The sequence below is a fragment of the Argopecten irradians genome, chromosome 16 (assembly GCF_041381155.1).
Source record: "Argopecten irradians isolate NY chromosome 16, Ai_NY, whole genome shotgun sequence".
Classification (NCBI taxonomy): domain Eukaryota; kingdom Metazoa; phylum Mollusca; class Bivalvia; order Pectinida; family Pectinidae; genus Argopecten; species Argopecten irradians.
The window spans coordinates 8,878,877-8,906,710 of NC_091149.1; the positions used below are offsets into that span (position 1 = coordinate 8,878,877).

The window sequence follows — 27,834 nt, forward strand, 5'->3', positions numbered from 1 at the left end:
TTGAATTACAACAAACATGGTAAACAATTATGTATCTTTCCTCATCAAGGAGTTACCTCCCCTTTTTTCATAAATCTAACCATGTATATACATGTATGTTTTTTACTAATACTTGTTTCTTTGTACCATCAATATCAGCAAAAGACGAATATAGGCAATGTCTGATTCTAATTATATTGACATTTTTTTTCTCATTTTTTTTTCAGAAACGTATATACATTCAGATTGGAAACTCCTTTTTGTCTTTGTTGATGAACCTCCGGTTCATTGGCATTTTTTCTTGGCTGACTATCTAAGTTTATTCTTTAAAACATGATATTTTGCATATATTGACGAAGTTTAAACATTATGTTTGATGTAACCAGAAATTACAAAATGTTTATATAATATATCAAAGTTTTTTTCAGCTATATTTAACTATTTAAAAGTTTATCTAAAAACCCCTAAGCACATACAATGTACAGAGGTACTCTGCCGATCGGAAAGATGGAGGAGGTACCTATCTCTATGTATATATATTTCTGCTTTTTGTCCATAAAATAATTGGAAATATTAAAATTGAAATATGAATGATACTATATGTATATTTATATTAGCATATATAATATCAATTACAGGTTATCATGGATGCTTGTGGCCGTAATCCGCGTATCCTTGACGTCACAAACACTACGTCGTTTTTTAATCACATATTTCGTATCAAATGGTAATAAAATTTGTTTTGTTGCTTAAGGCTTTGAATATGTGTCTATTGCTTCCATAAAATGACATTGTGTATGTAGCAAAGACAAAAAACTCTTCCATAGTTAACAGTGTTACCAGACGGTTACTAGGGAAAAGATAACTGTCTACTACCGTGGTAGGGAAAAGACAGCTCACACGCGCTAGACAGTGGCGTCATTTTTTTTGACATGTTTTTTTTTTTTTTTTTTTCGCATTGCAACGTTCATGTCGACTGAATTTTCACCATTTCTCGTTAAAGTAAGGGAAAAAGGAATCTTATATAGGCCAGTTAAGTGAAGAGAGATATCTCAATTCCGTGAAAGATTTTAACCTTCAACCCTCGGCAAGCCTCTGGTTGATTAACTAATATCTTTCACGTGGGTTGAGATATCCCTGTCCACCAGACAGACCCATGTTAGATTATATTAGCCATAACATGGTGACTTTATCATAAGGAGGGTTTCCATTTTCACTTTGATCACTTCATTTCTCTCGTTGGATCATGCGCTTTTATTCTGACTTTTGACCGACATGTGGATACACATTGTATTTGCTAATGGATATAGCTAGTTTTATGTCTTGAGGCTTGAATTGATACACGGTATCTATCGCATCGTCTTGAATAATGGGTTCAAAACCTCATTGTTTTGAGTGTAACCATTTCAAGACTTCAATTAAGGATTTATATTCCAATACACAGTCATTTAAAGATGGCCTCCTCTGTATGCAATGCGTTGTATATGGACCATTCCTAATTAAGTTCGGTATTATATGTACATTTGATCACCTCCTCCGATAAGCTCATCGCCTATGAAATATGTGGTGTGTTTAAATCTCTCGAAAGTAGAAACGGTTATTAGTACGTCCCGAGATGATCCGATTATTGGCAAGGGAACATTCTGATGTGACCCAGAACGGGGAGTTGTTAGATTTACTATTAAAGCGTAACGTAGAGCATCGTAGTGTAAAGGAATTAAAATTCTGATTAGATTAAACGCTAAACAAGAACAGAAACTGCCACCATCTGTCTCCGATCAGAGAACATAACCCAGACACTTCCTCACAAGCTGAAGTACAGAGGCGTCAGAATATGACACCTAATGGAACGTTATGAAATTATTGATATAAAAAGGTGCAACTATTAACTTTACTATTGATTTTTAATTTCATTGCTACAGACTGAACCAAAATTCGAAAAAATATTTAAAAAATATCAGAAAATGGCAACTCCGATGATTTTGTTAATAACATCAATATAAAAAAAATCAAGAGAAATGTGTTTTACGTTTATTTCAATAGTAACACAATATGCCATGAACAGAGATGTCAAATGTAAACTAATCACCACCTAACCGTGAAATAGTTAAATGGATCATTTGGATACTTGGCATTGGTTGATACTGTCGTATTCGTGGGTATATCCATTACCTCAGCTACGCCGTTACAGGCTCTGGTCGCCATCTTAACACAAAGTGAAATTGATATAAGCAATGGTGTATGTTTGTGCTATACAGTAAACCCCAGATAATCCGGATACAGATAGTCAGGAAAACTCTTAGTCCGGACCGAAATTTCAGGGAACGGATTACCGTATCTACACCTGTTGACTAAGAACACACAAGACTTGGCTGTCCGGAAAATTCGTAATCCGGACGGTTGAAGTAGATGACATCGAATGTTTCCGGATTATCTCTCTTGATATTTATTTTGTATTTTACTATATAAAGGATGAGTTTCGTTTCGGGTTTATATAATATATATTTGCAGTTTTACTGAAATTAACGAATTAACACATTAAACATTTTGTAGATATGCGAATTTTGCATTAAGAGGAATCTGTTCACCTACATTATCAAAGCAGGGCAGTTTTAACGAACGGACTTATAAGTGTAAGAGTGGTGCGGGACTTGTCTCTGGTGAAGTTACCTTGAATCCCGTGCTTGTATATCCGATGAAGATACCACTAAAACCTTCATGTGAACTGTCCTGTTGGTAAGCATTGTTCCAGAAGGTCGCTATCGGTGTGTACGGTGGGATTGTTTTACTCCCTGTCATGTCAAATCCGACCTGTTATGTTGAAATGAAGTATAAAAACATTTAAGTAAAACATGACGTCGTAAAATGGTGATTAAGGGGAATGGGTACTTCATAACTATTTTTCCGTCTGCATATTACACATGCAGGTAGGTATCGATTGTTACATCAATATTTTGTGAGCGGACTTAATGTCGTTTTCTCTAAATGTATGACGTTACACTCTAAATGGCTGATGTCACAATCAATACCTACCTGCAAGGGTAAATAATACTGTTATATGTATTGTTGTACGAAACTAGACATCGTTGTGGGCGGATCATGTGTCAAATTGCGATTAAAATCTCAGTTTATCAGCTGTTCAACCAATAAGTTGTTCCGATGTTATACAACTTATGGATGATATGATTCCGAAGATTTTGGAGCAATTGTGATAACGATTGATTGACGACAGTTTTTGCTACTAAACATCTGAACTTCCTGAAGATACTTAGCAAATATGAGAAATTGTTTCCCAATTCCATCTTCAGATTTAGTTATATGTGTATGTATACCAGAGCTTACTTGAATACAAATAATGTCTAAACTGAATGTGAAGAAAATATGGTTATTATTATCATCAAACAATTTAATTATCACGGAATGTAGTGCGAGGGGCATGTTTGTTGTATTGGTTAGAGATATACGAACCTCCGGGTTCACAAAATGGGGTTAATGATTAAAAAGTTTGCTTCACATGTATAGCAATTGCTCTTAGAATACCATTACACTTTTCTGTATTTTTTACCGACAATCCTCTCTTCCAGTGATCTGTGCCTGTTATACTGGTACAATGGTCATGTAGGAATTGGTCACTCCCTGATGACCATACGTCCGGACACTGGGGTGGATTTGTGGTGTCTAATTCTGCCAAGGCCTGGACGGTGGATATTTTGTTGCAGATATGCGCGGATCCTTGTAGATCATCTGCAGAATGAAACAAACGCTCGTTCGATCTCGTTCAATGATATTGAAAAGGGGAAATTCAACCTCATTTTTACTGAGGCACGGGAAAATAAAACATCATATTTCCCAGAGGCACGTATCCCTATGGTGACCGCCCGTCTTCCACACAGAATTATCTCTCCTGCCGATTGAACGTCATTTTTATCATCCTTAATTTATTTTTTATTTTATTTTAACCCAGAATAGCAAATCGCGAATTTTCAGTATAATAATTAATTCATGTCCCAAGTGGCAGTGTGATATGAAGGTTCATTATATGACTGGTGTTTTTGCTGCATTTTGATTGGCCGATACGTTTCTCAGAAGTTTTCATCAACTGCGATATCAACCCCGACTCGAGTTCAATAACCTGTGACAAAAATAGATCGAGGGAAACTCCCTTTAGATGTGACGTCATAATCACTTTTTACGTCGAGTCGTACCCAAATATAGCTTTACGGGAGTTTCCTTATTCAAAGACGTCGGATTAATCTATTGTGACGTCATTATAAATAGTTATATATAGCAACATATTTGACGGAAGGCAGTTTTGAAGAACCGGGTTAATATCCTGTAAATGTCATATAATAAAATAGTTATCGACCTTTTTTTCAGGTGGATACGGTGAGTTATCAACCCGAGTAAGTGATATATCCCCAGGCCGTAGAGGGTTGATAACTCACGGTATCCACCTGAAAATAGGTCGATACTTGTATATTATTTATCCTCAGATGTAATATTCCCCTCGGGCAATCTCTCGGGAAATATTTCACCTTCGGGTAAATAAACCTTTATATAACACTGCCACTTGGGCCGTAAATGCATATTATGACCCTCTCCAATAATTACATATTCCCGTTCAATGATATTATAATCTCGTTCAATGATACTACAATCTCGTTCAATGATAGTGTAATCCCGTTCAATGATATAATGATCCAGTTCAATGGTATTATGATCTTTTCAGTGATATTAAGATCGTGTTCAATAATAAAATGATCATTTTCAATGATATTATTATCGCGTTCAATAATTTTATGGTCCTTTTCAATGATAACATAATCCCGTTCAATGATATGATCCCGTTCAATTATCTTGTGATCCCGTTCCATGATATTATGATCCCGTTCAATGATATGATCCCGTTCAATACATGATCTCGTTCAATGATATGATCCCGTTCATTGATATGATATAGTTCAATGATATGATCTCGTTCAATGATATGATCCCGTTCAATCATATTGTGATCCCGTTCCATGATATTATGATCCCGTTCAATGATATGATCCCGTTCAATACATGATCTCGTTCAATGATATGATCTCGTTCAATGATATGATCTCGTTCAATGATATGATCCCGTTCAATCATATTGTGATCCCGTTCCATGATATGATCCCGTTCAATACATGATCTCGTTCAATGATATGATCTCGTTGAATGATATGATCTCGTTCAATGATATGATCCCGTTCAATGATATGATCTCGTTCAATGATATGATCTCGTTCAATGATATGATCCCGTTCAATGATATGATCTCGTTCAATGATATGATCTCGTTCAATGATATGATCTCGTTCAATGATATGATCCCGTTCAATGATATGATCTCGTTCAATGGCATGATCCCGTTCAATGACATGATATCGTTGAATGATATGATCCCGTTCAATGATATGATCTCGTTCAATGATATAATCTCGTTCAATGATATGATCCCGTTCAATGATATGATCCCGTTCAATGATATGATCTCGTTCAATGATATGATCTCGTTCAATGATATGATCCCGTTCAATGATATGATCTCGTTCAAATATATGAGCTCGTTCAATGATATGATCTCGTTCAATGATACGATCTCGTTCAATGATATAATCCCGTTCAATGATATGATCCCGTTCAATGATATGATCTCGTTCAAATATATAATCCCGTTCAATGATATGATCTCGTTCAATGATATAATCCCGTTCAATGATATGATCCCGTTCAATGATATGATCTCGTTCAAATATATAATCCCGTTCAATGATATGATCTCGTTCAATGATATTATCTCCATCAATGATATGATCTCGTTCAATGATATGATCTCGTTCAATGATATGATCCCGTTCAATGATTTGATCTCGTTCAATGATATGATCTCGTTCAATGATATTAGCCCGTTCAATGGTATGATCCCGTTAAATCATATTATGACCACAAACTAAATAGGCTTAAAAAGGTATATAATATATATATATACGTCTAATTAACACAAAACATAATACAAAATATTTTTTTTCTTTCGGTACATGTGCAATCAGTACTTCCATATACAAAATATTTTTTTTCTTTCGGTACATGGCATTTTTTCCAGAATGCAATTAATTGTTTTTAACGTTTTTATCTTTTCAATGATGGTAATGGTGTAAAGTAAGTAACTTTTGTTCATGAAAAAAATATTAAATCGTCTGCTCATGAGGAGAAAAAATATTATTTGTCAGCAGTGGAGCATCTTCAAACATCGGTACTAATGACTTAATTTTTCTAATCTTATTTTTTAAAGGAAATGATATTTGCTCCCTTTCACTTCCCTTGACATGTAAATAGTATGTGCATATAATGTTCTTACCTTCAGAATGAGCAATATAGCTCATTACGCTGACAAATAAGCTTTATCGCATTAAAACGAAATATTGCTGGTTTAATTACTTATATCTACATAAATGTTAATGCGCTCATTCCTGCTTTAAAGTTATATGTGCTTTAACAGGGTAAAACTTTGACATCTTAAATTTTCTTTAATAATCTATTGAACGTTTCGAAGAATTAAGCAAGCTGTAAACAAGAGGCCCAGAGGGCCTGTATCACTCACCTGGTTTGTAATGTCAAGTCATGTTCTGAATACAGGTTCATTGTTTCTTTTCTGAAGGAATTTGAATATTTACCTCTTATTTCCCTATTTGTCCCCGCCCCTCCTGCCCCTGAGGGTCAGAACCAAAATTTATACAAGTTCTGTTCCCCTTCCCCCAAGGATATTTGTGACCAAATTTTGTTACACTCCATGCAGAACTCTAGGACAAGTAGCGATTTATAGGATTTACCTCTATTTCCCCTATTGGGCCCCGCTCCTCCTGCCCCCGGGGGGTCATAGCCAAAATTTATACAAGTTCTGTTCCCCTTCCCCCAAGGATGTTTGTGGCCAAATTTGGTTACAATCCATGCAGAACTCTAGGACAAGTAGTGATTTATAGGATTTACCTCTATTTCCCTAATGGGCCCCGCCCCTCCTGCCCCCGGGGGGTCAGAGCCAAATTTTAAACAAGTTCTGTTCTCCTTCCCCAAGGATGTTTGTGGCCTAATTTGGTTACAATCCAAGCTTAAACTTTTCAATGGTTACTTTTTTAACTGAAGGGAGATACTAAATCGTCTGTTCCTGGTTTTTGATAGAGAACAATACCATTTGTGAGCGGTGGAGGATTTTTTATACAATAACTACTTACTCAGACATTCTTGTGACACACATGATTTGACGTTCGTGTCGCTGTCACCGTTGGTATCAGGTTGACACGCACGGCCACCATTCGCGGGTGCGGGGTTCGAGCAGGTACGTGTACGGATTTGTTTTCCAGCACCACATGTGGTTGTGCAGCTGCCAAAATTCGTCCAAGCTGACCATTGTCCGTCTACAGCAACCGCTGTTTAAAGAGTAGGCCAGTGTGTATTGTTTAATCGATAGTTTATCGCATATTTCGGAAATCTTGCATATTTATATTTCTGAATTCATCGCTATAATTTTTCTTTAGATAACTTGTTTAGGTGGAGTGTTATTTAGCCAACAGGACGAATCTTGTAATTGTTTTTACAAGCATAATAAATCTGATTATTCTTCCTTATCGATATAACAGTACCAGTGATTGGTTTAAAAGCGTCACATGTCCGGGAAACAATATCGAGTATCCCTCTCGGAACCCACTTCCTTCCATTTTCCCTGTCGAGTATCAGTTCCGGAACTTCTCGATTGTTTTCATTACATTTATTATCATAAAAAAGAAATATATTGTTATAGATTAAGAATTGTTGATAACATTTAACCACATTTGCAATTGTTGAAAATGAATAATATTTATCTTGTATTTCTTCTTTTTGTTTAATATCACATGCAGTATATGTAACTAAAACATATACAGTTAAAGATTCGGAATAATAAAACATGTATTGCCCTGGTATGAGGGAGACATGGGGATGTGTTTCCTCTAAATAATTCATGTTTCCCGAGGGTGTAGTAATCCCTAAAACATATTTGAACATGATTTATCTCAGGTAAATAAATCTGCATATCTTCCTCACACAAGGGCAATACATGTATAGTAATTTTATGTTCAAAATTAGGGTAAAACAGTAATTATTAATTAAACATATGTATCATTTACATGGAAACTTAACCCCATATATTAAGGTAATTAACAGAATGATATACTGTGTAACAAAGTTAATTTTGAATCTGGAAACAATTAACAATAAATTATGTGCGATTGTCATTGGAACCATAATACAATCGGTTTACCATGAGTATTTCTACCCAGAATGTTATTTGAAAGCATCAAGCCATGAACTAGAGCTGTAATTCTATGGCGAACTAATCTATCCAATAACAATTATATGACACCATAGCAATGATATGTTCATCCGTTGTATTTCCATGGTAACCGTTAACGACACCTGCACGACACATCCAAGAGCTAACGAGTTATTGGCCATTTTACACAGCAGGGATATATTGATATTGTTACCATGGCAACCAAAGTTTTTTGAAAATCATCAAACGAAAATCTGCATGCACATGTCTACATGTTCCACAACATTAAGTGTCATAGAATGTAATTAAGGAGCTATAAGCTTACATTAAAAACCAAAATTGTAGTAGGCAAGTACCTGCATGTACTCCTACAGTCATCATCTACACAATATTGCCACCAAGTTTCATTTCATTTTATCCGGAAGCTCAGGAATTGTTTCAGTTCTACCGACTCCAGTTTACACTATTCTGTATTTGCATATTACAGAATTATCTGCCCTTGCGGATAGGATTGTGAGGTCGTTTGATTGCGAGCGTAGCGCCATATTTTTCCGAAGAAAATGACGTGAATTGACGTTAAATAATGACGTAACAATGATACCTACCCACTAAAGAGCTAACTCTGTAATATACAAAGACGGATTGGGACCCCTAACGTTATTGGCAAGGTTGAAATGTATAAAGATATTAAAAAGGTTATTTCAGTTTATGGTATACTTTGAAATGTGTTTGATAAGTGTTTTTCGCGGTTTGCGGATTTCTTATTATTTACGAGATATAAACACCTGCAATTACGTTTCATAAATTCACAAAATTCTAAAGTTTTCGTGGTAAAACGTCCTTCGAATAATTGTTTTTATTGTATTTTAAATTAGTTTTTCCTGTTTTCTTTTTTTGTTTTACCTTTTTATATGTTTAATGTGTTCATTTATTTTCTGTAACAGTTCACTTACCTTACACGCACGCTGGCATTTGACAAGTTCTGGTTTCAGATGGGGGGTGAAAATAGCAGTGATGCTCGCAGTTTCGAGACTGGGTTCCTTCACCACAAGTAACCGAACACGGCCCGTACGCACCGTATTCTGTGTTATAGAGAAAGCAAGTATTATCTAAAACATATTTTGAAACGTCGAGTTCTTCTTTGGTAGAATATCTCTATTCTTCATATCCACATTTATTAGACCTTAAATTTTCTATTTTCTGTCAGCGAATTCGCACAGATAAATATAAACTTTATATATTTTACATCGATTGAGAAAAAAAGATATACAACTTATGTAAATTACTCTCGATGGCCCGGATGTGAGCGCACGAGGTATCTTAGTGTCTGAGGCAAACGGATCCCGGAATATCCGGAGAAAACGTAATCGGGCAGATGACCCCTTAACTTTTCACGTCCGTGCCGGGGATCGAACCACGGCCGGTTAAGTTAATGGTGAGCACAAATTGTATATTTCAAGCTCAAATATCTCAAAAAGTATATGAAGACACCCACTTTGTACATTTGAAATCTGCATGATAAATGCAAAAAATGACCTATTAGAAAAAAAAGCACGGGTTTTCCCAAAAGTATGGAACTACCTTAAATGTATTTTATTTCATCACGTACTATAGAATGATAAGTATAAGCATTGATGTCACCACTTATGAACCAAATGGTTCAAATCATGAACTATGATTTAATTCACCGAGCTAGTAGTTTCACATGTTTTTGCAAACAAGATCGCTTTCTTCCCCCAATGAAAATAAAGGGTGACATCAATGCCAAAGTGAAAGTGAAAATGAAATCGTTTTACCAGGACACGAAAACGTGTGATGACACGTTTCTGTCTGTGTGTGGGACGACAGTGAAGAACATCTATCTGTACATGTTCGTTGCCTTGTTCCCTCACCACAAAGACCACTACAACGACTCCAGGACGACCAAACAGGACCTGATTAAAACAATGACAATGCTTAGCTTTCTGCGACATTCCTTTAACAGACCTTTTACAGGTATCATTGAATGTTGCTCACGAGCAAATAAAAAGTTGTTTCAATGTCTATCACTTTCGCTCTTTTTGTCAAAGTGAAAACTGTTTAATTGTTATACACATTATTCGCCGTCTGTCCGAGGTTTAAACTTTCTAATTTTACCACTTTTTTATAAAGTTGCAGCACTGGAAGTATTTTAGATTATAAAAGTGAAAGAATATTTTAGCATGTACACGTAAAAATAGGTTTGAAAGATGCTGAATCATTCCGAAATCTTCCGAACGTCGTCGCGACAATCTCGAAGTAATGCGAGAGTTGTGAAACCAAAAGAAAATGTCAATCGTTTTTCGCAAACAAAACATGAGGTCGACTTCAACAGACTGGATCTTCAAAGAAAATAATCGATATTTGATACATACCATATTAAATTATAGCAAAGGTGTGAATTGGATGTTTTAAAAACTTGCTCTGTGGACATATACCAGCATGATTTGCTCATATAAGTTAGAAGGAAAACGTAAACAAACACATGTGCGCTTACGCTAGTTACCTGGTTCACCACGTGCAGGGCGTGCCGACGTCAGTTACGTGATACGATTCGGAACTCCGACAAAACCCGAATGTACTAAACATAGCGGTGATTGAAGGCGCTTTATTCAAAACCAGGATTATATGATTCCTAGATTGCGGCTCTCTTATAGGCCGACATATGCTTTTGGGGAGCTAAATCATCAAGTTACATGTTCATGTTCTAACACCAAATATTTAAGCGACTTATCGTAACAGTGTAATTAGCATGAAATATAACTTTAATAAAAATCAGGTGCATTTTGTATTTATATGTGCTCACATAGCAAATACAGCATAATTTGAAAATTACAACCATGTACAATACATACCAGATGAATGACAACAACCAGAGCCACACGATGAGCATCCATCTGGAAAAAAAATAAATCCAAGATTCATATTAGTACAATAGAAGGCCTTCAATATGTATGAAAATCAAAAAGTTTGTGGATAATTATTTTACACTGTTGGCAATGACGTGACGTCATCGATACATGTGGTGAGTATTTTCGAGGACGTTATTAATTTTGATGCATTGCGATATATCTCTGAAGTCAACGCTATAATAATATTTTTAAGTAATGAAAAAAGTGTATGCTGTTCAACATATTTTTTTCTTCGCCTCTCTAAGCTTATAATATTATACATCTTCACAACATGACAATATATGTGATAATGATGATATTATGTATTATGACATACAATTATGTAAACTGTATGCAGCTGTATGCAATTATTTTGTAAAAAACTTTTATAAAAAAAAACCTTTCCACATTTACTTACTTTTGTAAAGTTCGTGTTGGTAATGTTTATAAATAACCAATTATGTATATATTACTTTTTCTCGTGTGCACGTAGAAAGTAGTACGGAAGCTCGGTTCTGATCCATATCGATGGCTATTGCCTATGGCGCTAACATCATGTGACTTGGGTTTCCGATATTACCCGAACGTGTTAAGCATGAAATTGGTCTACACAACATTGTTGTTTTTTTTTCAAAATGCATGATTTTTCATTCAACATTCCTATTTGGTGTGTCAGTACTTTTGTTGATCTGAATCATCATATATATGTATCTGTATCTATATTCACATAATGTATCTTTTAGAACAGTGTGTTGGAGTGAAAATTACAAGAAATATAATTTCAAAATATGGGAGAAAATGAATAATTGGTTTGTCAAGAGGACAGAGATATTTCAACCCCTAGTGACATATTTCGGATAAGGTTATATTCTTATCCACTTGACAGACTTAAGTCAGATTGTATCATTTCAATTACATCTGGCGTATTTATAAACTAAATAATCTTGTACATACGGTGGTAATGGGAGCTAGTACAGCAATACGAATGGCAACTGTCACATTCTTCGTCATCTCTTTTCAGATTAAAGCCGGCTTAAAACAAAAAAATGAGTTTGATTAGATTAAGTCCTATTAACACCCAAGGACGTACCAGGTGGTGGAGTAAAGCACGTTTACCCGGCGGGAAACCATCGACCAGCGGTCAGTACCTGGCAACTGCCCCACATGGGATTCGAACTCAAATCCAGATGTAGAGTGTTTGTAGTAATATGTTGGGATTTTTTTTTTCTTTATTTTTTATTGTAACAGAACGTTATTTCATTGAGAAAATTAAATATATGTTCCCAACAACAGAACTGTTGAAATATAGACATGTCAATAAATAACGTAATATGTGGGGACATCTTAACCACTCAGCCATCACAGTCCCTCGTAAAACAAATATGAAAGTTAATATGTTCAATTCGTTTTTTTACAAAATATATGCTAACTATGTGCAAGTCTTAACTGTTCTCGTCTACATAAAACCCACCGTATTCAAACTACAAATAACTAATACCAATTCAGAATCTATTCTGTCTTTGTATATTACAGAGTTAGCTCCCTTGCGGGTAGGTATCGATAGTTACGTCATTAGTTTGTGAGCACAGTTCACATCGTTTACTCAAAAACAAATATGATATTACCCTCGCAATCACATGGCGACACAATTAATATCTACCTGCAAGTGCAGATGACTCTGTAATATGTATATACAGAATAGTATGGCTTCTGTAAGATAGCTAATTAACGGATATCATCTTCATGTTTCCAAAATCGACAAAACCAGTGTAACTAATTGAACCTTATGCAAATCCGTATCCTCGCTCGGTTTTATAGGGGATGTGACATAATCCCGTTACGGGTCACATACGAATGGTTTTTTTACTCCCCGTGTTTCAGTTTGGTTTGGTTTGTTTATTTTTACGTCCTATTAACATCAAGGATCATGTAAGGACGTGCCAGGTTTGTTGGTGGAGGAAAGCCGGAGTACCCGGAGAAAAACCACCGGCCAGCGATCAGTACCTGGCAACTGCCCCACATGGGATTCGAACCCGCTTCCCAGAGATGGAGGGTTTGTGGTTATATGTCGGGACATCTTAACCACTCGGCCACCGCGGCCCCCGTGTTTCAGTTCAAATATATTATTTTCATTTTGCTACATCAATATAGAAGGACATTACGTCACATCATACACACATATGTAAGTTATATTCTGCCATCTGGGCGAAATGACTACATACATGGAATGATTGTGACAACTCTGCAAAGAAGGGCGTTTCGTCACAGCATACATATAAATGTTAGATATATTCGGCCCTTTGGGCGAAATGACTAGATACATCAATTGATTGTGTCAATTCTGCAATCTGTTATGTCCACGTTAGGGAATTGGAAGAAGTACACCGATGATCTAGCAACATCTCGCAAATGTAAGCTATATTCTGCTCTTTAGCTTTGGAGGACTACATATAAGGCACGATTCTGTCCACGTCAGATGACATGGAAGTAGTATTATGATTAGTCAATTAGAATCATCGCTAGAATGTGACGCCGGATGTCAGGTTAACTATGGAAATGGAACGAGTATAAGGGTTTGCATTTGTTCATATAGTACCTATCAATAGTTTTTTTTTTAATCCTGTAACAAATGTTTGTTGATCAGAATAATTTAAATATACCTACCTGGGCATAACTGTCGACGCAATGCATCGGAACCCATGATGTATCCAGACTGAAAAAATAAAAATCTTTGTCACCGAGAGAAATGAGCAAAACCATGTATGTCACTATTGCAATAAAAGGTATTTTTATTTTATACCTGCAGATGTATTAGTGGTTTATCCAATGTAATGCACTTGTGTCGTCTTAGGCTGTATTACATGGCTACCCGTGCAATAAAACCTCATGACTTCACTACCTCAACAAAATTACAAATTACAAAATATGAATATTATTTTTAGAAACTTAACTGGTTTTACTATAAAAGATGCAAACGACGGTATTTGTGCCGAAATACATGTATCTAACATGTTTCATGTATTGATAACTGATAGTTTCGAGTTTTCGTAAAAAAAAAATAAAAATGGTGGGATATCATAATTATAATTCTTGACATCTTGAGCATGGGGTATGCCGAAAACTGCTCTATACATGTATGTGTTAGAGGGTACAGCAGCGAGACCCGTTAGAACCGAATGCTGTTCCATTTCACGCATAAAGTACAGTTTGAGACTTATTTTTGACTTTAAACAGAGTTCCTTTTGAGTTAATTAAACCTAACCATACAAGTCATTCATCACCTATAGATAAGGTGGGTAGCATATGCTGAAATTAACAACAATGTGCATTCATCCATATCATTCTATTCATCTCATGTTATACCAGTAACAGGTAAAGCATGCACATTTTTACTCACGTGTTTATGAATGCAGTCAACCATACCAATGCATTCATCGTATATAAACCTTGTGAACCTAAAATACGCATAGTTACCCTTCTATAACGAAAATTATTCATTTTTAAAATGTCTTCCAAGGATGGACATAGCCTGCTTGCTCTACCAGGAAGGACAACGTTTTTACTGGTGATTACATGATTAGTGATACATTGTATGTAAAAACTATGTGTGATTTAAAATGCTCGAGAAATGGATAGGGTAAAACAAATATCAGATTTGTTTTAGACGAAAGAAACTCAGTGTAGTGAGTCATAGATAAGATACTTTAAAAAATTAAAAAAAAAGTGCTAAAAATATCAGATATAACAACAAATTCGACACAGGATATATATTTGTAAGTTGGTAAACTATGCAATATGTGAGAGTTGATTAACCCTAACAAAGAGTTTATGAATACGAACATAATGTCCATTGGATTTACAGGAATATACTTAACTATTCTAACAGACGTAGCTGCTAGAAGCTTACATAATGTAAGAGTGCACGTGGATAAATATATAAATCCAAATGACAAAAGATTACCCAATGTTGTATATATGTACGTGCAACATGGAACACGCTCGCGTGCATGCTGTTTGCAGAAGAAATGACATTGTACACTTAGCCCTAAAAGAATATTAACACAGGAAAACAGTGCAGGATGCATTTAAAAAGTTCATTTTCAAAGACGGAATTAATATATTCAGCTTAAATTTCTGAACATTGTCAATATTGCCCATGAATAATATGTGTATGTTGTTCAAGACACAAACATGTATTTCTTATAAAAGTGTTTTGAAACTTTTCTGGAATTGATTATGCCTTTACACTTCGAGCTGTCCTCAGGATTAAGTTAACTGGTTTATAAGTGACTGTCCAAATACTTATCGCATATAAACCTGACAGCGGACCGAAATCTTAATATAAACCGGCTACAGGTCATTTATAGACCAGTTATGGGTACATCTTGTACATTCCATGAAATATAACACAAAAAGAACAAAAGGATTTACGCTAAATCTGTTTTAACATTATTTACAGTATTTTCGTCAGTTAGATACAGTCGTAGAATTACGAAATATTCATGTTTATGCTTTATTAACGGCTACTTACATAATATACTTGTTTTATATATAATGTATGCGTTTTGTTAGTATTTATGTGGATATGTTAGACCGCCTAAACTTTGCTTATCTTTGTTTCTTGATAAAGGTGAAGATCGCTTCAAACATTTAAAAATATTTTGTAAACACAATTGGAATTACACATATGTACTTATTTGCTCTATACAAAGATTAATACATATAACAATAAAAATTGTTTATTGCATTTGTATGATATTTATCAAATGTGGACATTTGTTGAGTTTCATATGGTGTTATACCGCCTTGATATAACACTATGTTGACCGAATCAAACGTTCGTAACTTTTATATTGCATGTAGATTTGTAGTTCCTTTAAAATGTCAAACGTATTTTAATGACGAGAAGAGGTAATAGGACAACACTCCGAAGAACTCAACGTTTGGAAAATGACGTCACGGAAAGACGATCAATTCGATGTTACTTAAAATGAGTCGATATGCTATACGATGTATATTGAAACCCAAGTGACCATGCATTAGCCAATGAGAATACGGGAAATTCAGAGCATTTCTATTTTTTGTAATACGTTTATTATAAAATGACTAGATTCTGTAAACTAACTTTCATTCGCGTGCGATTTACATTCGCGAATTTCGCGATCAAAATAAATTTACGAAAGTTTACCTCCTGGAATTAATATTTATATCATCTGGATTAGTGGGAACTGTCAATCAGTAGTTAAATCCGCGAACAATAATCTTTGCGAACAACTTGTTTTGAAATGGAAATCGTGAAATGTAATAGCCGCGTATAGGCATATATGATTAATTAATTTTTCAATTGTTCGAGAATAAAATTTTCGCGACGCCAACAGTATTCCGCAAAACGCGTCATACAAGAATATCCGGCTATTTCAATAGTTATAGAATCTTATGTCTGTTTATACCTTCGTGACCACCTTATACCACTGGCCACCATCTAAAACTTCAGACTGTTTGAAACATGTGTCTTGCGGGAGTGAGCCAGTCTGTGGAGATGTCAAATCAGGTGATTCCCGGAGGTATACGGCTGTGTTGGTACAAAGGCATGTTTCTGCGGCTAAGACTGAGATCAGATTGGTCGTCAGTAAAAGGAGAGCGATCCGTAGCATAATTCAACTATAAATAAAATAAAAACAATTTGAAATGCATAAATGAAATAACTGAATCAGAATTAGATAAAATAGTCGACATATGGTTTTGGTTTTATTAGATAAATTCCCTATCAAGATCCAAATTAATTTAAGGAAGTGTCAGATGTGGTGGTGGAGGAAAGCTGGAGTATCTGGAGAAAAAACATCGGCCAACTGTAAATACATAACCTCTCGCATGCATATGCCAGATGTGGCTTCTCTCCCCTCCCTATAGCACACACTATACAATGTAAATAAAAATAAATTAGATAAATAAATTCGCTAACCAAAATGGTTATTTGACGACCGAAATATAGTTGTAATAATAAAATAATTACAAATGACGTCACAATAGTGTTATAAAATAATGTGTTTAACGGTATTTGTGATATTGCTGTTTGGCATTGCTGAGCGAGTAGGTTGCATTATTGAAATTATTAAAAAGGATTAATTCATATATATCAGTCACAGTTACAATCCATCAATTATAAAGTATATTATGTTTTAGCTTAATGTTGAAATGGATAATAATGACAGGATAAAGCAAATATTTTTGTATTGTTCTAACTTTAGTAATGTAAAGTTTTGAACCTATGTAGCGATGGCCAAGGTAATAGCACAGTGATTACTGAACTCATGCAAATCATTTTAGTTGACAAGTGATTTGAAAAGTATTGACTACGTTCCGTTTTATCAGTGCACAATGATGATATCGAATGAAATATTCAACATCACCATCATCATATGGTGATGTAAAAACTATAAATATTTACTACAAGTATTATTCATCGAATGACGAACATTCCGCTATTAGAAGGATACACAGCACAGATATACTGCAGCCTACCAAAACATACAGACATTCATAACGCACCATATTGCCACATAATATACACATGGGAGGCCGTCCTTAAATGACTGTTAAAAGGACGTTTATTTAGGTGGTGTTCAAGCTAACGTTAAAAATCCCATAGAAACTGCCCACAGCCCAATTTTTTTGAAACTTTGCATATTGAAAGTACTACGAGTTGTCCCTTTAAAATGACACTTCTTTTTCATTTTGTGATTTTAAAAAAGGCCAAAAGGGCCTGAATTCTCTGTAGTCATTTTCATTAAAACTACCTGTACAAATATGCCAAAAAAGGTTAGCCTTTGTTAAATATTCAACATTTTTTTATTCATAAATCATTTAAGTAGATTGTATACTTTATATTTAAGTCATTTCTTTTAGATTTTTAACGGAAAATTTTGTTTGAAATAATATTTTTTACGAAAAAGTAACACTTTTTGGAAAAAACGAAAACGAAACATTGCTCTTTGTCATCTCATTTCACCCTGTTACTGGTTTTGTCCACAATTTTACCCCCATTTAAAAATACTCCCATGACATCTTCTGTCTATGTGTAAATTAGTTTCAAAATTAAAATCCGGGAAAACTGTTTTTGAGTGACTTAAAAATAGAGAGTGCATGTAGCAACGGACCACTTCTTTGTTAGTATACCTAGTTATACATTTCCTGTTTATGATTCCAGAGTCCGATATAAGTAAAAATCAGTGTACAGTAATATTTTCATTGCTAAATATCATGGTAACACCTTTTAAAATATTGGTTACCATGGTAACAAAACGGAGGCCTCTGATTGGCTGAAATTTAAATGATGTCAGAATTAAGTGAAAATTGGTATATAGAGGTTACGAGGTATGCTGAATAACATGGTAACACTTTCAAAAAGATTGGTTGCCATGGAAACAAAATGGAGGCCTCTGATTGGTTGAAATTTAGATATTGTCAGATTTAAGTGAAAATTGGTATTTATGGGTTATAAATTATGCTGAACAGCATGGAATCCCTTAAAAGATTGGTTGCCATGGAAACAAAATGGAGGTCTATGATTGGTTGAAATTTATATATTATTAGATTTTAGTGAAAATTGGTACATATGGATTATGGAGTATGCCGAATGAGATAGTAACAGTTTTAAATACATTGTTTCGAAATAAAAGCCGTCTGATTGCTCAAAATTAAGATTGTAGCCTTTAAGGTGCCGATATTATTTCTAAATTATACATATTTTATTTGAAAATCACATTTAACTCTGTTTCCCTTTTTCAATCATTTTTAATTCAAATTAAAATAGGTTCTATATACATAAGAGAGATGAATAATCTGAATTTGTATCTTTTGCGTTTAAGCTGCTGACGAAAATATATTTCTTTCCAATAATCATTTGATTTCTGATATGAAAAGAGAAACTATTTGTTTCACCCAAGAGCATATCTAGTTGGTAGGGTTTTTTGTACTGTTAGGGAAGATGCATGAATAGAAATGCAAAAATTTTAGTGTACATATGTTAATTAACAAAATATTCTATTACTAACTGTTGTTTTATTATGGTGTCTATGATCAATTTTAAATTTATGGTCAACTAGGGCAAATATTGATTTTTTTAGAAAATTCCCCTCGTTACATTTCAGCCAATGAAATGCTATTTTCCCGGATTTCAATTTTTTTGAAAATGTATCTGTTATAGGATTATACCTATAGCATGCTTTTAAAATGGTTTAAAAGTGTGGACAAAATTGATAACATGCCAAATACTTCGAGCAAACCCAATATCCTCCATTTTTATCCTGACAAAACTTTCAGTTTTTTTTGCTTCAAAATCAATTCGTCGTAAAAATAATTCGTAAATATCATTATAAATGAATATGAAATAAAGAATGAAGTATCTTTTATTAACAAAAATAATTAAAAAACAAAAATTATGTTCAAAAGATGGACACAAGGGGTCCCCTTGCCACATACCCAAAGTAATTTTAGAAAACATCATTTTAGGCCCTTTATGCCTTTTTAAAACATACAAAATAAATAAAAAGCACATAAAAAGTAGTTATGTACCTAGACCTTTTACACTGCAAAATTTGAAAAAAATCGGCGCGTGGGCGGATTTTGCAACCCCACCTTTCAAACCCATAATGACCAGTCCATATCCTAGACAAAACTTACACTTTAAACATAAATCACTGACGACCATTTTTTATTTATGCTGTAAGTATCGTAACTTATTGTACTTTACCTTTCCTAGAACTCTTTGTTTTTCTTTAACGTTGCTTTGTGCGCCAACTCTCTTCCAATTATTCCTTTGATTGTGAAAATTTGTAGGCGTGCTGACGTGACCTATTTGATAACGATCGTTGTAAAGTCGGTCAAAGTTATCAGAGCCATAAGTGAACGAACATTTTGACATGCTATTTTTTCTTGAAAACCATAAGAAGGTTTAATGAATTGAGCTGTGAACAAACATTCAAGTGGACCGACAAAATATATAGTGTCATACTAATCGTTAGTTTCAACGCAGAATTCATGCATTTTTTTAAACGTTTTGTATGCATGTTTTGTATGATATGATAGAAAGATTAATGCAGAAGCACTTTACATTAACTAATAACAGTGTATAAATGTGAAATGAAGTTGTAGATCAAAAATTGATGGGCTGATTTGGTGAACCCATTCCATTGCACTGTAGATGTAATAGAAATATCTTTTAAAAAAAAAAAAAAAAAAAAAAAAAAACCTGAAAAAAACCCAACATTTTCAGTCCTTTTTTGTTCTTGTAAAATTAAAACCTATACATCGTAAGTATTGTAATATTCAAAATATTGGTATCCTTTGATGGTGAATAATATATTTAAAGCTCTTCTTGAAACAAACGTTATTTCTTTTACATCGTTTACGAAACAAGTTATATAACTTATGCAAATGAAAAATGCATTAACATTAAAACTAGCTTACATTAACATTACCCATATATGAACTATACAAAGGGTAGGTTTATTTTTTATTTTTTTTTAAATTTTTTTTTGCATTTACAATATATAACTTGTTTCCCTACTCATAAAGCAGAAAAGGGGTAAAATATAATGGAATTCAATAGAATTAAACATAACATGGATAAGTTTCCAAACCATTTTTTGTACGCTTAACATCCATTTATATAAGTTTCGTATCGTGACTTGATAAGCAACAAACTCGATCTAATAACCTACCTTGAACTTTGCTGTCGGTGACAGTATTCCTAGTATGACGTCTTCCGAAGGACTACAATATTACATGCGACAAGAAGGGCTTGTCTATTGTACAGTTAGTACAGTCACACATCGTTAATTCGAATTCATAATTTGATAATGTGACGAGAGGAAAATATATACTGAACAAAGTAATACAGTCAAACTTCGTTAATTCGAATACATAATTTGATATATATGTAAAAAATATCGGGACAAAAATGGCCTCTAATAAAAGGAGCTTCATTTAAACAATTTTGTGGCAGCAGTTTGTATTTTAGCTAAATTAGAATAACTACCTTAAAAGTGTCCTTTTTAGTGCTGGTATATGGGATAAGGAAAGAATAATTAAGTTTTGCCTTCAACGGACATATTGATTGGAAGAGATGGCACTTCAAAGGAGATGTAATTTGATATATATGTAAAAAATATCGGGACAAAAATGGCCTCTAATAAAAGGAGTTTCATTTAAACAATTTTGTGGTAGCAGTTTGTATTTTAGCTAAATTAGAATAACTACCTTAAAATTGTCTTTTTTAGTGCTGGTATATGGGATAAGGAAAGAATAATTAAGTTTTGCTTGCAACGGACATTTTTATTGGAAGAGATGGTACTTCAAAGGAGATGTAAGTCCTCACATGTCAGAGGAAATGTTAGTAAGATAACAGGATAACAGTCGCATGTAATTCTGGCATCATGCCCCTTTCTATATTTGATTATTTGTTAGACGAGGATCGCTGATGAACCGAAATAAGGAAACTCAAGCCAGCCTTATGTATGCAATGCTATTTAAGTAGTTCACATTGCATTTCATATTTCGTTTCGGAAACCGTTATATTATTTTCAGAAATGTTGTTTATATTTGAATGAATATTGTGTGATCGTGGATGTTATTTCTAAAAATCATTTATGTGTTGAAAGCCTTAAAAAATACATAAAAAAATTAATATTGATTTGCTGTAGATGTTACTGAATTGACATGTTTGTCCCATGTTAATTTATAACTACATATTATGCTGGATGAAGTGGCAGTGGTGATGACAATCAGAGTTTACATTTAGAATTGTACATTTGTGTTGATGGATTTTCAAATGGCAATAATTTTCCAATCTCACTGCGACAACAATATTTCATGACTATCGTCATATATTTGCCGGTTTTCAGTTCTATTGTACTTGATCAGTATCAGAATAAAATCTACTTATAATACAAGCTACATGTATGATGGTTTTATACCTTTTTTTCTTACGGATCTAATTTGCTTAGAAGACTTTTATTAGATCTGATACTGGAAATGTCTGTCCTCTCTTTCGCCCACATTTTAGTCTTGAATTTGCATACATTCACTTGACATGCGCAGTGCATTGTGGGATATCATGAATGATTAGGGCTGGTTACCTTATCGCACTCGGCTAAGTTCGACCGGACCGGTGAAAAATACAGAGAAATGGTTTTTCTAAAGTAATTCTATTCGACATATTTGCTCTTCTTTGTTTTTCTTTAGTTGCAAAAGTTACTTACTTTACACCATTACCACCGTTGAAAAGTTTGAGCTTGTAGTTTTACTTCAAGTTAAAAATATAAAAAGCAATTGATTGCATCCCGAAAAAATTCAGTGTCACTATTTCGTATATGGAATGATATACTGATTGCGCATGCACCAAAGGCGAAATAAAATATTTTATATTACTCATTTGTGTTAATTAGACATACATATATACGATTAAACACCAATAATTGTTCACATAATGAATATCATTTATCTTCTGTCGGCGGTGGATCATCTTTAATGATATATATTATTTTGTAAGGTATCTGACAAATCATACACTTGCGTTCAGACTTATACTTTGTTTATTCTCGTGAATTTAATCTGCACATTAAGAATTTATTGAAATTATAATTGGAATGTGTCTGTCCTATCTTTCGCCCATATTTTGATCTGCAATTTTTGTTTGCATTCACCTAATTTAAACATTTAAAACAAAATATTTGATTCATTTATTTGATCGATCTCATCACCATCTTTTCAGAATTGTTTTTACAACCAATATGCCCCAGGTGATAATTTTTTCCCTTTTAAAACTTTTGGTGTGTGTCCTCTGTCCAAATATCTAAGAAATTGAGTCAAACAGTTCCCTGCTATCTGGATGGTTACGGAAGTTAACGCTTGTACAACAAAAATTAACTTTTTTCCCAAAGCATGGGATTCCAAATGGGAAAAGAGAATTCATGTCAATAACATCACGATTTCAAACAGTCTTTGTCATGTTAAGCAATACGATATAGTGTAAGAAAGACTCTTTCATATGAAGGTTTGATGAATTAAGCTGTGAAATAAATGGACACACAATGCTATTTATCGCACCTCGGACAGAAATGTCCCAAAATGAATGGCGGAGAGCCGTCACGTGGTGACCCCCTATTACTTTATAGGGGGTCAGTAAATTTTATTATGGTGCAATATGGCGGCTCTCGTCCTCGCTTCAAAATTTAAACACATTATCTTCAACTAAATATACCACTTCATTACCGTAAAACTATATATTAATTGTTAAGTTTTGTGTAAAAATAACTTTAATCGTTTTAATACTTCAAATTACTTGAAATACATTTTTTTAAAATACGAGTTGCTTTCCCTACGCCAGTTTGAAAGTTGATGACGCGGCGAAAGTCAAACGTAACAATTCAAGCGTTTTCTAGACTGTGATTATAAACAAATGGAGGTGTTCGTACCTACAGATCAATCTTCACTCTACAATCAATTTATCGGCATAACTTTTAAGTGATTATCTCAGCGAGAATGCACAGATGATCAAGGAGATTGTGCTTAAAATGTTAGATGGATGTTTGTGTCACTCTTGTTTGTGATGCTTTCAATATACAGACGGTCTGGTGTCGTATTGAGGTAGGCCTACTGTGCACATAGGAATGTCGAAATTATTGTTGATTTATGAATTATTCATTATTATTCTGCAGGTTCCCTATACAGTATATTTGAAATTTCTTGAAAGAAATACATAGATAAATATGTAGCCTAGGCCAATTATTTTAAAAGTGGCGATTGTTTGTTATCATTCGCACAACCATGATTTAAGTTTGATTTCAGATTCTTGACCAAACAAATAGAAAACAAGAATTAATAAAACAAATAAATGGTCCTCGATGCGATAAATTCGGTATATAGTCAGTTACTGACCCTCTATAAAGGCATAACGTGAAGCTACCCAATTTAGAACGCTACCCAAAATGAAACACTTTTAAAATATGTGATACAGAATTTTCAGTTTACAATCTAAACTAACAATAACTGACCTGAACAGAATTTAAGGTGCTGACTAATAACTTTGACAATTTTAATATGTCATTTTCTTTCCAGTTGCTTATTATCTGTATTTAAAAATGAAAATAATGAAATTTTGAAAAACTCCGGGAAACGACGTCGTGCGACAACCCTAAAAACACCATATATTTTGAAATAAGAAAAATAAATGCTGAATGGAATATTTTTGAAAAACATGTGACTTGATAAAACTAAAAAATGTTTGAACTTTCTTTTAATGAATTCAAACATTTTTTACCATACCTGTGCATTTTTTAATCAAACTTTATTTAGGAGGTGTTCCATTTTGGGTACTCAAACCTGCTGAAACACAGGGCTGGACCGGGCAAGCTTCCAAGCTCTGTATTTATAAATATATGCACTGCTGACAAGTAAACAAATCATGAAATTAATAATAAAAGCATCTATTTGTGGAATGTTAAGAAAAAAATCTGGATTCAACCACAAGTAAGAATTTTTTTACAATTATCTTCAAAAAGTGTTCCAATTTGGGTAGCGTCACGTTAGAGGGTCAATAAGAAGTATAGGAGGCTCGGGCTACGCCCTCGCCCGCTATAAATCTTACTGACCCTCCATGACTTTATAGGGGGTCAGTTACTGACTATATAACTAATAATATATGCCATACCAATAGTTAGTTTCAACACAAAATTGATGCACTTGTTTGTTTTTTTATAGTTTTTTTATGCAATATGTTTGTTTAGAGAGAAAGATTAATGCAGAAGTCACTTTACGATAACTAATAACAGTGTATAAATGTAAAATGAAATTGCAGATAAAAGAAATGATGGTCTGACTGGGTGTACCCATTTAACTGCATTGTAATTATAATACTTTTTTGGCAGTACTGAAAAAGAAGCATTTTCAGACCTTCTATGTGCTTGTAAAATTAAAACATATACATTGTAAGTATTGCAATTCTCAAAATATTGGTATCTTTTGATTGTGGACAATATATTAAAAGCTCTTCTTGATTCGTGAGTGTGAACAATACAGCACATGTAACTTTAAAACTAGCATAAATTAATATTACCCATATTGAAGCTATTCAATTAAATTTTTAAGCTTTTACAAAATACCAAAACTTGTTTCCCGACTCATAAAGCGAAAGACTAAAATATAATGGAACGAAATAGAGTTAAACATAACATGGATACGTTTCCAAACCAATTTTTGTGCGCCTAACAATGCATTTATATTAGTTTCGTAGTGGAATGATAAGCAACAGACTCGATCTAATAAACTACCTTGAACTTTGGTGTCGGTGACGATATTCCTTGTATGTCGTCTACCGAAGGATTACAATATTACAAGCGACAAGAAGAGCTTGTCTATTCTTCAGTTAGTGCAGTCACACTTCGATAATGCTAAAACATAATTTGATTATACTGTGCAGACTAAGACAGGAAGGTCGTCCCCGGAATTGCAGGGGGACAATTTAAGTCCTCAAATATGTCAGATGGATCGCTAAGCCGATCTCATGATATTATTTTTATCGTGGTGTTAATTTCGCAGAAAGGATTTATTGAAATTAATATTAAACTATATCTGTCCTCTCTTTCGCCTCCGCTTGACCTGTAATTTTGTTAACGTTCACTTGATTTGCGCAGTGTATTGCGGGATGTCATGAAAGGTTCAGGCTTTACGTTATCGCACACGACTAAGTTCGACCGGGCCGGTGAAAAATACAGAGAAATTGATTTCTAAAAGTAATTTTATTCGACATACTTTTTTTCAATTAATGATATAAATTATTTTATAAGGTATCGGACACAGCATACATACATGTATCCATCCTTTTTCTTGGATTTAATCTGCACGTAAGACATTTATTAGATTTGAAATTGGAACAATCTATCCTATCTTTCGCCAACGTTTTGATCTCCAATTTTTGTTTACATTCACTTGATTTGCGCAGTGAATTTTGTACGTTAACGTCACTGATTTTTTTCTTTATTTCATTAATTTAGTTTTCGATCTCATCGCCATCTTTTCAGAAATTCTTTACAACCAATATGTCCCGTGTGGTTAACTTTCTTTCTTTTAAAACTGTTGATGTGTGTCTTCGTTCAAAAGTTCGAGAAATTGAGCCAAACAGTTTCCTACTATCTAGATGGTTACTTAAATTAACCATTGTACAACCAAAATAAACTTTTTTTCCGAAGCAAGTGATTCTAAAAGAAAAAAAAAGAAAATTAATGTCAATAACATCCCGATTTCAAACAGTCTTTTCAACGTTTACCAATAAGACATGAGTAAGAGAAGACTCTTTAATAAGAGGTTAGAAATTTTGGGATGACATTTTATTTAGTTAATGATTTGGTCACAACCCCTTCCAATTAGGCTTAGGATAGATATACTTTCGGCATGAGGTTTAGCCATTTTGGTCTGGGCCTCTGTCGGACACAAGACATGGCCGACCGGCTCTCAAACAGCATCGGGGAGGTACCCGAAGAGTTTTAAACGTTTTAAGAGTGTTGCAAGGAAGCGCGACCTTTTATACCAACCTATTCAAAAACTGGTAACTAGATGACCTTAACAAAAATGACAATCAGTTCCTGACCGGTTGTTTAACTTGCATTATCATGCTAATGATATCCTATCATGACGAGTTCTACATATCATTTTCATTTTGCCTTTGTGCGTTGGGTCAACATATCTTTGGATTATTTTTTAAAAACCACATTCATTAATTAGACATATCTGGACGAAGTTTGTTTAGGCAAGGTCTAATGAGAGATGTGTAAAATAACATGATCTGATACAACGTCTTCTCAACAAGTTTGAGTAGGGAAACAAGACCTATTTGCGTATTCACCGCAGCTTGGAGGCCATATGTAATCGTACTATATTGTATTTGCACATAACAGAGTTATCTGCCCTTGCGGTAAGGTATTTGTTGTGACGTTATGTTTGCCAGTGCAACGGTACATCTGTCAGAGAAAACGATGTGAATTTTACTAAAAAAATAATGCCATCATAATGGATACTTAACCGGAAGCAGTCAACTCTGACTCAAATTTAGATCCATTATTTGTTTCTATGGTCATGGTTTGGTAGAATGGTTGTATCATACCGAGCGTAAAGCAGGAGCACAACCACCATTATAGGTGGATGAAACCGATTACACTATCACATTATTTTTATGTAAATTTAGCTGAATATCTTTTTATTATGCATAATGAAACATATTCAGTGCATTGTGCAATAAGAATAGGACCAAAATGCAAATTCATTCTGCAATTTTACTTTGACAGGGTGATTCATTTTGGAAAAAACATAATGTGTTACATCTAGCAAGGGTGAAATTAAATGCATGTTTGAATAAATCAATATAAAATACACATCTAGGATATGTTAAAACGAATGTAAGAAGTGGATCGACGGATCCATATATCAAGTGATAACATGTCACTTGCATGTTTGGTCATTAGATATAATTATCATCTGTATGGTGCTTTGCATTAATAAAAAAAAATGTTTTATTTGATATTGTAAAAAACCCCAACTGGTAATAGTACATACGGT

The 27,834-nt window shown here is 34.0% G+C and overlaps 1 protein-coding gene across 2 annotated transcripts; it reads right to left on the reverse strand.

Moving 5' to 3' along the window:
• Positions 1-1,995: 1,995 nt before the first annotated feature.
• LOC138310350 (properdin-like) lies at positions 1,996-20,452 on the reverse strand. 2 transcript variants are annotated; one of them, XM_069251537.1, is made up of 11 exons: positions 19,976-20,452; positions 16,674-16,884; positions 13,888-13,936; positions 12,178-12,255; positions 11,188-11,229; positions 10,111-10,248; positions 9,268-9,396; positions 7,239-7,433; positions 3,545-3,723; positions 2,650-2,790; positions 1,996-2,184 (listed from the first exon to the last, which is right to left on the reverse strand). In XM_069251537.1, exons 2-7 carry the CDS (start codon positions 16,875-16,877, stop codon positions 9,269-9,271), a joined length of 639 nt encoding a protein of 212 aa, XP_069107638.1. In that variant the 5' UTR covers positions 16,878-16,884; positions 19,976-20,452; the 3' UTR covers positions 1,996-2,184; positions 2,650-2,790; positions 3,545-3,723; positions 7,239-7,433; position 9,268. The 2 variants fall into 2 exon arrangements, with proteins under 2 accessions (XP_069107638.1, XP_069107637.1); XM_069251536.1 differs by lacking the exons at positions 9,268-9,396; positions 10,111-10,248; positions 11,188-11,229; ... (2 more) ...; positions 16,674-16,884; positions 19,976-20,452 and adding an exon at positions 7,647-9,252.
• Between the last annotated feature and the right edge of the window lie 7,382 nt (positions 20,453-27,834).

Coding starts and splice junctions, on each gene's coding strand:
- LOC138310350 (XM_069251536.1), bottom strand. CDS start 8,046: ATGTTCAAATATGTTTTAGGGATTACTACACCCTCGGGAAACATGAAT. Junction 3,724..7,238: donor TGTGTCACAAGAATGTCTGA/GTAAGTAGTTAT, acceptor TTCATTCTGCAG/ATGATCTACAAGGATCCGCG. Junction 2,185..2,649: donor ATACAAGCACGGGATTCAAG/GTAACTTCACCA, acceptor CTTTGTGTTAAG/ATGGCGACCAGAGCCTGTAA.